General features: G+C 42.6%; 1 protein-coding gene across 3 annotated transcripts in view; it reads left to right on the forward strand.

Moving 5' to 3' along the window:
* FKBP6 (FKBP prolyl isomerase family member 6 (inactive)) overlaps window positions 1-14,582 on the forward strand; it is a 66,842-nt gene that overhangs the window by 16,819 nt on the left and 35,441 nt on the right. For 2 of the 3 annotated variants that reach the window (XM_059717657.1, XM_006258807.4), the window contains exons 6-8: window positions 1,493-1,687; window positions 2,052-2,161; window positions 8,612-8,702. In XM_059717657.1, the coding sequence (XP_059573640.1) occupies window positions 1,493-1,687; window positions 2,052-2,161; window positions 8,612-8,702 (396 nt within the window). Of the gene's footprint in view, window positions 1-1,492; window positions 1,688-2,051; window positions 2,162-8,611; window positions 8,703-9,333; window positions 13,591-14,582 lie in introns of those variants that run through there. The other variant, XM_014609427.3, reaches the window with a different exon arrangement.

Here is a 14,582-nt window from a genome sequence, read left to right on the forward strand (position 1 = left end):
AAGAGATACCTAGAAGATTAATTAAAACCAATATGTTTGATTTTATTAGGCTTTCTTAAGTTGTTGTCTTACTATTTTTCATAATGGTAATTACGTTGCTGTAGCAGAGGGGGAAAAGGCTAGTGCTTGTATGTGGAACCCTTTTTCTCTGTGTTTCAACACTACTGGCCCCAGTAAGCATAGGCAAAACAGTGTACAGAGAGACTTGGTGTACTTCAAATACACCATTCTGTGTAATTGATCTAAAAATGGGTCTGCACAGCTTGAGTACTTTTGTTTAAATTAGTAATCATCTAGCTGGGATCTTTCAGCACAACTGACAACAGGAGGAGTAGCAAGTCATACAGAATGGCACTATGTAGTGAAGGTGTTCCAGAGAGATGTTTTTCAAAAGCAGTCTAAGATCCCAGACTCATTAAAGGTCCAGTTCTTCTGAATTATTTGCACGTCAAGTCACAAATTTCTATTCTCCTAGTAGGAAAATGTCACCCCAGCACTATTCATTGGGAAACTTCACCCTTTTTGTTTCTAATGTCACAAGATACATTCCACACTTTTAGTTTTATTTAGGGCCAGTTTGCATGTCTCACAGGAATACTTCTCCTGTTTGAATATGCTTTATCTACTGCAACTGCTTGGTTCTACAAAGACATATTTAACACATCTTCCTTTGAGTTTTCTTTTCCCCTCGTACTTGTAAAATTTATCTACTCTTCCTTTGAAATGTATGTATTAAAAAAAAAAAAAAAAAAAAGAAAGAAAATGCTCTGTATAGCATCCATGGTGATGTAGGAACCATAAAAGCAAACCCAGGGTCAAGGCCCAAGTGTATCTGCATCCCTTTTGAGCTCACTGAAGATTTGGCTCTGTCTGGTTGTCAAAGATATGGCGTGTAAACTGGATATGGCTCACAGAGCTCTGTTATCTAGCCCCTTGTGCTGCCCTAGTTTTGGGTTGACCCACACCAACATACTAGCCCCATGTGCAGGACCTAGGACGTGTGCCACCTGCTGTGTCTGCTCCAAACCATCTGGGATCTGTCTTGAATGAGGCACCTGCTCCAGGACCCACATTGCATGCAGCACCTGTTTTGGCATATGTGCAGTGCAAGTCGCAAACCAGTTGGAGCAGGCACCATGGGTGGTGCGAGTCCTGGAGTAGGCACTGGATCCAGCAGGCAGGCTGGTGGGGACCAGGAAGGTCTGTGGGCCTGATCCAGCCCATCAACCAGCCCCACACAACTGCAACCCACGTGACCAAATGAGTTTGACCATATGTGGTACCGCTAAAGCAAATGACCACGCTGAGTGGTCATGTTACCATGCTTCTTGCGAATGCTTTGTTGTATATTTTGCTTTTTATTGTGATTATGTCCATCAGTAGAATATTGCAATGTGTTCATTTCGATCATGGGTGGGATGAAACTGTTTTCCACAAGTAGAAGGATCCACTAAGAATCACTTCCATTGGTCTTATTCCCATGTTTGCTTAGGCATCCTTGATTCTGTGTCGCAGGCTACCCAGTAAGGGTGAGCAGAGCCAGATTGATGCTGCAAAGCTGCTGGTGTTCCTGAATCTTTCATTTACTTACCTAAAGCTGGAACATCCTGCCCGAGCTCTGATGTATGGAGAAAAGGCCTTGGAGATTGATGAGAGAAATGCTAAAGCACTATTTAGATGTGGTCAGGTGAAGGAAAAATTAATTTCTGTGTTGGGTTTAAAGGCAATATCAACTTCAAGCTGACATCCCACTTCATATGTCTGTGGAGGAGGACACCTTGGATATTCTGAAATGAAGTATTTAGAAATCTGAACATGGTAGCAGATTTCAAATGTACCATGTGTCCATGGCTACTGTAGTAGTCATTACATGTGTGCCAAGTGCTCACAAAACCAAAATCTGGGTCTCCAGATATGTTGTGCTGCTCTTCCTGCAGTCTGAAACAATTATCTGGATCAGCCACTTGTTTATGGGAATACATGCTTCAGTCTTGAAGAGATGATGAGAGTATATATCTGTCTATTAATTCTTGTCCTTCTTTCAATGACAGGCTTGTCTTTCTATGTCAGAGTATGAAAAAGCTCGTGATTTCTTGATTAAAGCTCAAAAAGAGCAGCCCTTTAACCATGATATTAACTGTGAACTGAAAAAACTGGCAAGGTGAGAGGACTCCTTTTTCCGTATTGAGAAGGGGGCAGTGCTTGCCCAAGTTAAAAATACGCACTTCTGTGGAAGTAGTTGGTCATAAAACTTAGAAGTATTTTAGAAGCTATTAAAGACATAGCCAGCAATAATAGCTGTGGGAAATATAGTTCTTTCTCTCTCTCTCTTATCCTTTTTGTTGTTTAAGGAAAAAAAATATAGAAAAGCTAGTTTTGAATATTTTGCAGGCACAGTAGTTAAGGGTGATGCGAGTATCTGACAGATATTTAGTTACTATGGGGAGAATCTCTTACGGCAGTTGCACCCTTCATAGATTTTAGCATTGGAAAGGGACCTATTAGAAAATAGGTTTGAGTAGGTAGGGCAGGCTGTTGATGACAAGATAAATGAGATTGCTAAAGTAGCTTGAAATGAACAAAATATTATATAGAGCTTGCTGCAGTAAAGTGCTGTTGCAGTACATGAATGCAAAGTAATGCATTTGCCTTTAATTCCTTTTTAAGATCTGTTGATTGTCTGTCTCAGGGGTGTCACACATGTCTTAAGTGGTACAGGCAGTCTCTATATGTGGCATGCAACAGAATACAGAAGGGATAGGCCCCACAGCAGTTGATAGGGCTGAAGGCAGAGCAGGAGATTGGGCAGGGAGCACAGGCCATGTCTACATGAGATGCTGAGTGCGCAATAGCTTGCTACAACTGTGCAGTAGCATTGTGTGGCAGGAAGTGTGATGCGATGCTACTGCACAGTAGTAACAAAGTACCGTGCAGTCGACATCATAGAAAAGCCATTCGGCAACGCTGCTGCGCAGTAACTGTTACTGCATGGTCATGTAGTACTGATTTATACAAATGCTAAATGACTGTACAGTAACAACTGCGTAGTCAGTGTCTCGCATAGATGCGGCCACAGAGTAGGAAATGCACAACAGCAGATCTAGCAGAAAAAAAGGATCAGAGTGGCACTCGAGAAGAGTGCAGGGCTAATTTTGGCACACCTGCCAAAAAGGTTGGCCCCTACTGGCTTACCCCATCTTTTCCATTATTGCTGATGATGATGTGCAGCACTGAACAAGCACTAATTATTGGGAGGATTTTGAAAGCAAATTCCATGCTGTCTTGGAGATAATAACTTAGCAGTCCTGGAGAAGCAAATTTTTTAGGGTGATGTCTGTTTTTGGACCAAATATGTAGGTGAAAGACAAACAAGCTTTCAAATGCAAGACATTCTTCCTCACATCACTGGAGACATACTTTGTCCTGCAGGTAAACTTTCTTTCTGCTAACAGAATGAATCCATGCCTTGGTTGTGTTTTGGCTAGGCCAGTTCTAATAGCTTCTTCCATTGCTGGTGTTTTCAGAAGAAAATAATTGAAAAGTTGTTGGTTAGTGACATTTGTGTTGCAAGCACTTTTAGGAGCTATGCTGTGAAGGCATTGGAGCTACAGTGAAATCAACAGCTTGCTTTTACCTAGATCACAAAACAGCTCTCAAACCTTTTTATTCCATTGCAGGCGTTGGCTGAATTTAATCTGGAGTGACCAAAAGCCGAAGCATATATTTTCTATTTGGCATGCATCAGTATAGCTATTCTTTAGCTATTTGTCATGATAACTAACTTTGTTTGAAATGCTTGGAGCGCTAGCACTGGCTATTCTATTTGCATTTCTCTGCCATTCTGCTTTGCCAAAGTTAGAGAAAATGCAACGCTTCCTCTGTTTTATAAGGGGTCACAATCATTACTTTTTCATACCCTTTGAAAGGAGACAAAAGAAACAATGGAATGGAAAACAATGCCCTACATTTGGCAGGGAGCTGACTAAACTTTTTTGCACATGGGGAAAGTTTGTTTGTTTTGATTGTTCAACTGGATGTATGGCTGTCTTAAGATGTAAATAGCAATTGACTATCCAGTGCTATTGGATGTTGGTGTGGAGAATCAAAAGATTTGCTCTTCATCTTTCTCTGTGTGCCTTGGGGTTTAGATACCACATTGTTAAGCACTTTATAAGCAGCTCTAAAATGTGAAGTGTTAGCTAGAAAATGATTTGGAATGATCTACTGGCTAACCTGCCTGAGATTCAGGATAACTCCTTCAGACTAACATAGCTAACTGCTTCTCCCTCCTTCATACCATTCATGTCATTTGTAATTATCTCTACTAAGATTGCCCAGGATCAATTACTTCTTGGACATATCACACAAGTTTTAAGCAGATTTTCCTAGATTATCTGCTATTTTTCCAGAATCTTGCTATAAGGTAGGGTCTTTTTTGACCAGTGTAGTGTAACACCATTGGCTCTAATAGGCTATTTTATTCATTATTTTCCTGAGTGTAATTGAAAACTGTTGGTCTAAGTATGCCTAGATTTAAAATATTTCTAAACAAAAGAAGATGAAGGAGCAGTTCAGACTGTAATTGCAGGCAGATTTGTTGCTTCTCCTGTCTTCGGGTATTGTAGCAACATATAATTTAATGCTGCAGTACCCAAGCACAATAGAAAAACTGGTTTGAAAAAGAAATGTCATCTTGGAGTTTCTGCTTCAGTTGGTTTGTGTCACTTAATATAATTACCAGGTTTTTGTGCTTTATTACAACAACAAAAGGAAATTAATGTAAAATAGAAGAAAGCAATGATTTAGGCAGTTATCACAACACCTTTCAGCCTGAATCTGTGTGATATTGTCAAACTGGCATGTCTGCAAGGGTCCTAGATATGATCTAGAAAAAACAACCAAAGATGGAGTATGACTTTAAAGCCACCTGATATGTAGCTCATAAGGAATCCTACTTGGTTTTTAAAGTCCTTTATGTAAAATAATAAATTATGGATGATATTAATAACCATACTGCACTGCTTAAAACATAGCATGGAAAACTTTAAAAGCACTAAGAAACTTTTGGTGTAGTTAAAAATGGAAAACCAAAATTCATTCTCAGTGGGCACATTTGCACATGCAGTTAATTCAACTGAATAAACTCTGGCACAGTTCGCACCAGAATTTATTGTTCCTGAGTGCTACATGTGTACCTGGGACCACAGCGCACTGAGCCGGGTTGGAGCAACCCCAGCTGGCAGGGATCCTGAGGGGGGTCAGCCTGGCTCAATGTGCTATCAAGGGACTGGCCGGGACACAAGGGTGCTCCAGTGCAGGGCTAGCCAGTTGGCACCCCCCACACTGCATTGCGGTGCACTAAACACCGCTGCAGGATAGTACTTGTGTTTACAAGTACTAACCTATGGGGGCATTTATTAGTTTCTAGCAGCCTAGTAGGGCCACATGTGTAGATGCTGAGACTTTACTGTGAGGCTAATTAGGCAGGAGTGGGCACTCCCTGAGGTAAGTAGAAAAGTGGGTGATCTGGAGGGAGCTCATGCAGGAGTGGACAACAAGGGAAGCATCCCCATTCTTCCTGAGAAATCAGGGCAATTGGCTAGTTACCTCAGGTGCCTGTGCACAAATGCAGAGCCTGGGAAACAAGCTGGAAGAATTGGAAGTCCTTGCACAGTCACAACACTGTGACATGATCGGAATAACAGACTTGGTGGGTGCTCGCATGGCTGGAGCACTGTCCTGGCTGGGTATAAACTGTTCAGGAAGGACAGGCAGAGGAGAATAGGTGGAGGATCCACTTTGTCAAAGCTGTACGATTGCTTAGAGCTCCAGTATGAAACAGGAGATAGGCCTGTTGAAAGTCTCTGGGTTAAGGGCAGAGGGAAGAGCAACAAGGGTGATGTCATGGTGGGGGTCTGCTATAAACCACCAGACCAGGAGGATGTGGTGGATGAGGCTTTCTTCAGACAGGTAGTGGAAGTTTCCTGATCACAGGTCCTGGTTCTCATGGGGGACTTCAATCACCCTGAATTGGCTGGGCAATACAGCAGCATGCAGGCAATCCAGGAAGTTTTTGAAGTGTTGGGGACAACTTCCTTGTGCAAGTGCTGGAGCGGCCAACTACAGACCATGCTTGTCTTGACCTGCACCTCACAAATAAGGAAGAATTAGTGGGGAATGTAGAAGTGGATGACAACTTGGGCAGCAGCAACTAAGATGATTGAGTTCAGGATCCTGAGGAAAAGAATGAAGGAGAACAGAAGAGTAAGGACCACAGACTTTAGAAAAGCAGATTTTGACTCACTTGAGGAACTCACGGGCAGGATCCTCTGGGAAGCCAGTCAGAGGGGGAGAGAAGTCCAGGAATGCTGGCTGTACTTGAAAGAAACTTTACTGACAATGCAGGAACAAAGCGATTATTCCCCTCTGTTCAGTACTGGTGAGGCCAGATCTGGAGCACTGTGTCCAGTTTTGAGCCCCCCACTACAGAAAGGATGTGGACAAACTGGAGGGAGTCCAGCAGAGGGCAACAGAAATGTTTAGGGGGCTGGGGCACATGACTTGGGAGACTGAGGGACCTGGGTTTATTTAGTCTAGAGAAGAGAAAACAGGGGATTTAATAGCAGCCTTCAACTATCTGAAGGATGGTTCTAAATAGGACAGAACTAGACTTTTCTCGATGGTGGCAGGTGACAGAACAAGGAGTAATGGTCTGAAGTTGCAGCAAGGGAAGTTTAGGTTAGATATTGGGGAAAAAGGTACTCGCTAGGAGGATCATGAAACACTGGAACAGGTTACCCAGAGAGGTTGTGGAATCTCCATCCTTGAAGGCTTTTAAGACCCAGCTAGACAGCCTTGGCTGGGATGATGTAGTTGGAGATGGTCCTGCTTTGAGCAGGGGTTGGACTAGATGACCTCCTGAAGTCCCTTCCAACTCTAATTTTCTATGATTCTATGTAGATGTGCCAGTGGGAATAATGAAGGCAAAATCCCACCAAGTCATCAAGTCCTTTGCAAGGGCTACAGAATTTTAGAATTCCTGCTAGACTCATTGGTATAAGTGAGCATGGCTTTAGACAGCTATGGTAGCCTCCTCATCTCCTCAAAAGACTTAGGGTAATAGGAAAGTAGAGCTGGAAGGGACTCCAGAAAGTCATCTAGTCCAGCCTCCTGGTCAAGGATGGATCATCCTTGACTAAACCATCCCATTGTGAGCTATACATTTTAATATAATCTAGTCAGTTGCTTTGGGTAACATTAATAGATTCTAGGGTCGGAAGGGACCTCAGTAGATCATCGAGTCCGACCCCCTGCATAGGCAGGAAAGAATGCTGGATCTAGATGATCCAGCTAGATGCCTATCTAACCTCCTCTTGAAGACCCCCAGGGTAGGGGAGAGCACCTCCTCCCTTGGGAGCCCATTCCAGACCTTGGCCACTCTAACTGTGAAGAAGTTCTTCCTAATGTCTAGTCTAAATCTGCTCTCTGCTAGCTTGTGGCCATTATTTCTTGTAACCCCCGGGGGCGCCTTGGTGAATAAAACCTCACCAATTCCCTTCTGTGCCTCCATGATGAACTTATAGGCAGCCACAAGGTCGCCTCTCAACCTTCTCTTGCAGAGGCTGAAGAGGTCCAGGTACCCCAGTCTCTCCTCATAGGGCTTGGCCTGCAAGCCCTTAAACCATATGAGTGGCCCTTCTCTGGACCCTCTCTAGGTTATCCACATCTCTCTTGAAGTGTGGCACCCAAAATTGAACTCAGTATTCCAACTGCAGTCTGACCAGTGCCCGATAGAGGGGGAGTATCACCTTGGATCTGTTTGTCATGTTTTACATTTTTAATGAATTTCTTATGCTCCAAATCATAGTGTAATCTTTGGACTTCTCCCTTTGTTGGGTAAAATAGTGACTTGTAACAAGTGCTCTCTGGGGGCCAGATGGTCCCTTGTTTTCACCTGTGATCTACTTTGTTCTCCAAAGGTAAAATATTAAAGAATTTTCTGAATCATTAGTAATATGTGCTCTTTCTGCTGTACCTACCTTTATAAAACTTAACTCAAGTAAATTTGGTTATTATAAAATTCTTCTTTGTCTCTGGAATTTAGGATGTATACAGAAGTGTTCCATGCATGTTTTACAGTGTTTTAGAGCACTTTTTATAACACTATAAAATTACAGCACTCTTAAACATGGCAGAAGTGCAGTGTTTGGTTTTTTTTTGGGGGGGGGGGGAGGTTCTGAGCCTCCTTGCACTTTCCAGGCTAGGATGTAAGGTGCACTCTGAAGCCTCCTGGGGCTTCTGCACTGGTCAGAAATTTGACCAGCATACAGAATACAGTGCTTCAAATTGAATACTTCATTTAACAAGGGTTAGTTTAAAGTGCTGTACCCATTTTTTAAGTGCTGTAAAGGCATGTGCCTCAGTTACTTTATGGCAATAAAGTGCTTTAAATGGCAAAAAAGCCACTTCTGTACACACCCTTAGTGAGTAACTTCAGTATTGCGTATTGCTTTAGTTCTGTAGCTTCAAAACATTGGGCTTATAATATTGGTATTAACTGCAAGCATAGAAGTAGGCATCCTGTAATGGAAACACCTGCTTTACTTTGCAGCTTTTACAGAGAATACATGGATAAAGAGAAAGAAATGTGCTGCCGAATGTTTGCTCACCTCCGCCTGCCTTCTGTGGAACCAGAAGTAAAGGTACTGGAGACAAACTGTCAAATCAGACATTTTTCATGCCCCCCATATCTAGCTCCCTGAAAGTCTTTTGTCTAGTTGGACAGGGTATTTTTGTTTGTTTGTTTTGTTTTCTGTTTGGTCAGTTGATTTTTACATATGCATGTCTATACACACTGATAGCCAGGATATGCAAACTAGTTATGAACATAGTTTATTTTCTATACATAAAGATTCTGCACAAGGAACCTAACATAATAAAGAAAGTGCTTTAAAGTGGAGGAGGCAGGAAAATAATGTCTAACTGTGTCTTTGTGCATAAAAAAATGTTTTCAGTTTGTAGGAAACATGCTCTGAGAGGAAGACTATAGAGTGGGCATTCTAATGTCAAATCAGCAGGCAATGAATTCCTAAACCTGGCTGTAGTTTTCCTAGTACTCATCCAGACTGCTCCTTGATTAGGGCTGGGTAAAAGATGAATTTTTAGGTTTGGCAATTTAGAGAAAGTTGGTTCCACTTTAGAATGAAAATGAGGGTGGGGAGAAATGGAGAGAATTTTCTATCCTGCCCCCAAGATCAGTTGAATCTCTTGACATGCACATACTTCATTTTGAAGGAATGTTTTATTTCAAGGTTTCTTTCATTTTTTTCTTAGCTGAGATGATCCAGTTTGTCTGAGATGATGATCTATTTGAGGATGGTCCTGCTTTGAGCAGGGAGTTGGACTAGATGACTTCCTGAGGTCCCTTCCAACCCTAATTTTCTATGATTCTATGATATGAAAAAAATTAAAAGAGAAATTCTGAAACATGTTTCAAACATTCCATTTAGAAAGTTAAAACTGACATTAAAAGTTAAAAAAAATGGTAACTTTCTCAAATAATGTGGCAAAACTGAGTTATGCAAAATGTTTTTTACTGTATTCTCTTTTTCCTTCATCCTCGCTCAGTTCCTGTCCCCATTTTATAGGTCAGGGCTCCACAGAAAACTTAGTAGCTCTCCGTCACTCTTGATTTTGGGAGGAATTGTTGTGATGGTTGTTAAGCTAAACTGGACTTCAGGAGGTACACTAGAATTACTCTTAATGATTTTCCTCTTTTCCTCCAAACTGCATTAATGCTACTTCATGAGAAGACAGAGTTGAAGTTTTTAAATCTTAGTGTCAGTTGCCAGATTCCTAATTCTCAAGGGACAGGCCTATACAGTGTTTGATGTGCATATTTTGGATAATGTGCACCTTTTCCTTAACAAAAAAATGCATCTACATTTAAGTTGTATTAGTTTGTGAAAACAGTCCAGATATGACTCATGTATTTGTAGTTTACAATCTTGTTTGTAAAATAATGTAATCTCAATTGTTATTTTAAGCAATACCTGTCACAAACCAATTATAATAGTGCCCATGTCACAAGCAAGTGAAACCATTCAAAGCAGTTTTGTTTTACACTAAGTTAACTAAAGGTTAACAAAAGTTTTTGCCAGTAACCGCCTTTTTGCTGCGCATGTCAAAAAGAAATTTATTGCTGCGCCACTAACAGAGATAAAACTTTTGTCTTCTGTGCTGTACATAAATCATTATAATTGGTCAGAGTAAAAAGAGGAGTAGCCCTGTCATAACACCCTAGTGAAGACCGCTAGATAATTGACGATTCTAATTAAATTTATGACGTGGCGAAAACCAATTGGCTGTTACACAAATAAAACCCATTCTCACTTCCGCAAAGAAGAAGAAGGGGGACCTCCGTACATACCTTGGAGACCTCTGAACATACGTGTCAAAGTAACTGGCAGTTTGATCACTTGCCAGTGCCCCCCCCTCACGTCTCGACCCAATCTCAGACGTAAATCAACGACGTGCCGGCCCGACCATTTTTCTGCCCGACCATTTCTATCCGACCACTTATGCGACCGACCTACGAACCCTAAGCTGTAACTAACCAAGTATTTCTGACCTCCGTTATTCACCACCTTGACGGCGTGAGTAAACAATCTTGCTTTGCAACTGATAAGCTTCTGTGCCTAATTAATTCCACTCCAAGCGTCACAAGTACCCGCCTGATGGCCTTCTAAGGTCACGACCCCCTCGCTGCAGTGCATGGCAGTGACATGACGTCACGAACAGGATGCAGGGGAAATGTGATGGAGGTGGAATTAATTAAGAACTGCCCCTGGTGTAGTGGGGGGCACCGCATAGATAACGCAGATGAATTATGGGCCCACATCGCTTATCACCAAGCGAGCGGAGCAGAGACCGGGTGCGTCAGCAGCTACTTCTCGCTGAGAGGAGAGGAGGGAGTTGAAAAGGAGTGGGGAGGCTTCGAGTGGGACAAAGAAAAAATGATTAACGTAGTGTCACTCCTACTGCGTGAAAATGCAAACTTAAAAACCCAGTTAGCTACAGTCAGCAAAGCTGCTGCGGAGATGGCAGCATGCCAAAACCCTCTGTCGCCACCAGAAAATGGCGCCGAGAAAAATATGAGCTGCCCGGAGGACCTGGAAAAGGAGGGCGGAGCCACAAAAGAACAGGTGGGACTCCACCCAGCTACCCCGCCCCAGGAGATGACGTCGCTCCCAACGGCCCCACCTCCGTACCACAGGGAGGGGGCAACGAGCAAGAATCCGATCCTCCCACCAGACACAGTAACAACTACAGCAGCCGCTCACCCTGTAGCAATAACCAAGCAAGTAACCAACCCAGAGGGTGCAACCACCACCCTTGACGTCATCGAAGCACGCGTGAAGATTTATGGAGAAGAGGACACCATCACCCTTCGCCTTCTCCTCAACCTGCTCGTTACTCAGCCAGTAGAGAATCTTTTAAGTTAACTTCCACGATTGCAAGCCCTTGTGAAGTCAGTAGCTGCAAACCCAGCCGGCACATCAAGCCACCTTACTACATACCTGATTGGGCACCAAGGGCCAAGACATTCCCAATTCGACTCACGAAAGGAATCAAGACTGCCACCCCAGAGGACGCCGGAGGAAAGAGCCATGTTTGGGTTCCTCCTAAACCACTTCACGCTTACCAAACAATGGCTACACGTCTTAGGAGTTGCGGAACAATGACAACTGGCACATATACTAGGCTACCAACCTCGACCAATCCCGCCAACCAGTCCGGGCCCCGGAGGCACCCACACCTAACACTCCGGATAACACTGCAGCCGGCCCCAACAAGCAACTACTCGAAGGGGGCATCTATGAACTATTCCAACCACTACGACATTATGCTCGTAGATGGACAAAAGACAATTTTATTGTTTTTAGTTTTCTTTGTTTGTTTGTCTGTTCGTTTGTTTTGTCCCCTTACAGGCCCAGTGGTGACGAAACAGCAATCTGTGGCTGCCCGATAGCGAGAATCACCGAGCACCGACCTGCAGCACACCCGGGTCGACGCCACAATGGCTGCCTGCTCATATGTCGCAAGCAGGGTCGTTGCTCTATTCCTGCTGTTACTAACAGGTTCCTCGGCAAACGGAGCTGACTTCAAAACCTCCAACTCGGTCCTGAACCTTCTGTCATTTTAGGCCAAAGACATAACTAGCAGCTCATTTTATGGGTTCTTTTTTCCTGTTAATGATCTTGTACATACTTGTTTTGTTTTGTTTTAAAGCCTGTTCGAGACTTTACGCAGTAAAGCCAAGTCATAATGTTTTGAGTGGAAAGCTCTAAATTACTAAAAGAGAACAGCATTGATAATCAAGGTTTGGGGGATGTCGCAGAAAGGTCGAGTATAGACAGAAGCATTAAATGAGAGAGAGAAAGGAATTTTGCCTTTTTAGTTTGGTTTCTTAACTAGAACACGAGAGAGCACAAGAGGCAAATGTGAAGGCTTATTGTATGTCGTAGGTAGATGGAGGACAGGAAATGTTTGGCATCAAATCATTGGGAGAAAAAGCAAGTAGTAATGCATGGCAAGGTTTGATGCGTTTCGATAGTCTTAAGCAAAAAAAAAAAAAAAAAAAAGGAAAATTGTGGAAAACATCAACCGACTCTCGAGTATAGGCCAAAGTTGGTTATCAAACCTCTTCCGTTGGTTTGAGTGGGACACGTCACACGTCATCATGGTTCCTCAACTTGTTAATACCCTTCATTACGCTTTTGTTACCAGTTGCTATATTTGTGTGTTTTGGTTGTTGGATTTTACAGTATCTTAAAACGAAGTTAACCACGCTTTCTGCTTTTGTATACACCCGCTTGCCAAACACTAGCAAAGATGAACAAAATGGTCTGTACGTAAACATGATGTGACTTGCTGTGCCATGGGCAAGGGGGCATGTCGCAACCCAATTATAATAGTGCCCATGTCACAAGCAAGTGAAACCATTCAAAGCAGTTTTGTTTTACACTAAGTTAACTAAGGGTTAACAAAAGTTTTTGCCAGTAACCGCCTTTTTGCTGCGCATGTCAAAAAGAAATTTATTGCTGCGCCACTAACAGAGATAAAACTTTTGTCTTCTGTGCTGTACATAAATCATTATAATTGGTCAGAATAAAAAGAGGAATAGCCCTGTCATAACACCCTAGCAAAGACTGCTAGATAATTGGCGATTCTAATTAAATTTATGACGTGGCGAAAACCAATTTGCTATTACACAAATAAAACCCATTCTCACTTCCGCAAAGAAGAAGAAGGGGGACCTCTGTACGTACCTTGGAGACCTCTGAACATACGTGTCAGAGTAACTGGCAATTTGATCACTTGCCAGTGCCCCCCCCTCACGTCTCAACCCAATCTCAGATGTAAATCAAAGACCTGCCAGCCCGACCATTTTTCTGCCCGACCATTTCTATCCGACCACTTATGCAGACCGACCTACGAACTCTAAGCTGTAACTAACCAAGTATCTCTGACCTCCGTTATTCACCACCTTGACGGCGTGAGTAAACAATCTTGCTTTGCAACCGATAAGCTTCTGTGCCTAATTAATTCCACTCCAAACGTCACAAGTACCCGCCTGACGGCCTTCTAAGGTCACGACCCCCTCGCTGTGTCTCTAGTGGGTTATGGAATAGAGAAAATCCCACACAATTTACTGATTCATTTTGATGCACTGGCTGGGGGAGTAGTTAGCTGATTGCACGATTTCACAATGATTACACACTTAACTTATACAACACAATTTTATTTTAAAACTCTTTGCTATGCATATAACACTGCTTAGCTTTAAGAAACACCACAAACATTAAGAACACAATAATTACATATATCAGAAACAATGCTCCGAATGCACTTCCTTCCCAAACAATGCTATAAGAATTAGTATTACAAAAACAACTACAATTACAACTAAAAGTTACATTTGAATCAATACTATTATTTGCATAATATACTTGCAATCCTAGAAGTCCGAGAAGCCAAACACCTAAGTATGGTTTCATTCCTCAGTAGTACAATTTAATGGGTTGGCCTCAGTAGTACAGTTCAATGGGCTTGCCTCAGCAATACAATTCAATGGGCTGGCCTCAATACTGATAGGACTAAGTCCCCTTCTTTCAGTCCCTTTCGGGCACTCTGCAGCTTCAATGTGAACTAAGAGATTCGTGTTCACGGAGAGGGTGGTTCATGTGATCAGTCTGATCCGGCCTACACTTGCAATTCTTCCTTCGTTGTTCTGCAAGTGAAGTTACCTCCAAATTGGGACAGCAAGTTACAGTTTTTATTGAGTGAGCTGCCGTCTTGGGCCACTCCTACTCAAACCTGTCATTACCCCCAAATTTGGGCTCGGATCTTACTCAACAGATTCTTTTGCTTAGTAATTAGTTTCTTTTGTTGATCATTTTAATTACTTTGGGGAACTTCCATATCACTGCAAGTGACTTTTTTTACCAATCTGATCAAAAGGCTCTAGGGTTTGATCTCTCGGAACCCAGGATATTTGCTGAGTACAATTTTCAGGTTCT

This window comes from Alligator mississippiensis, chromosome 14 (assembly GCF_030867095.1).
Source record: "Alligator mississippiensis isolate rAllMis1 chromosome 14, rAllMis1, whole genome shotgun sequence".
Taxonomy (NCBI): Eukaryota; Metazoa; Chordata; order Crocodylia; family Alligatoridae; genus Alligator; species Alligator mississippiensis.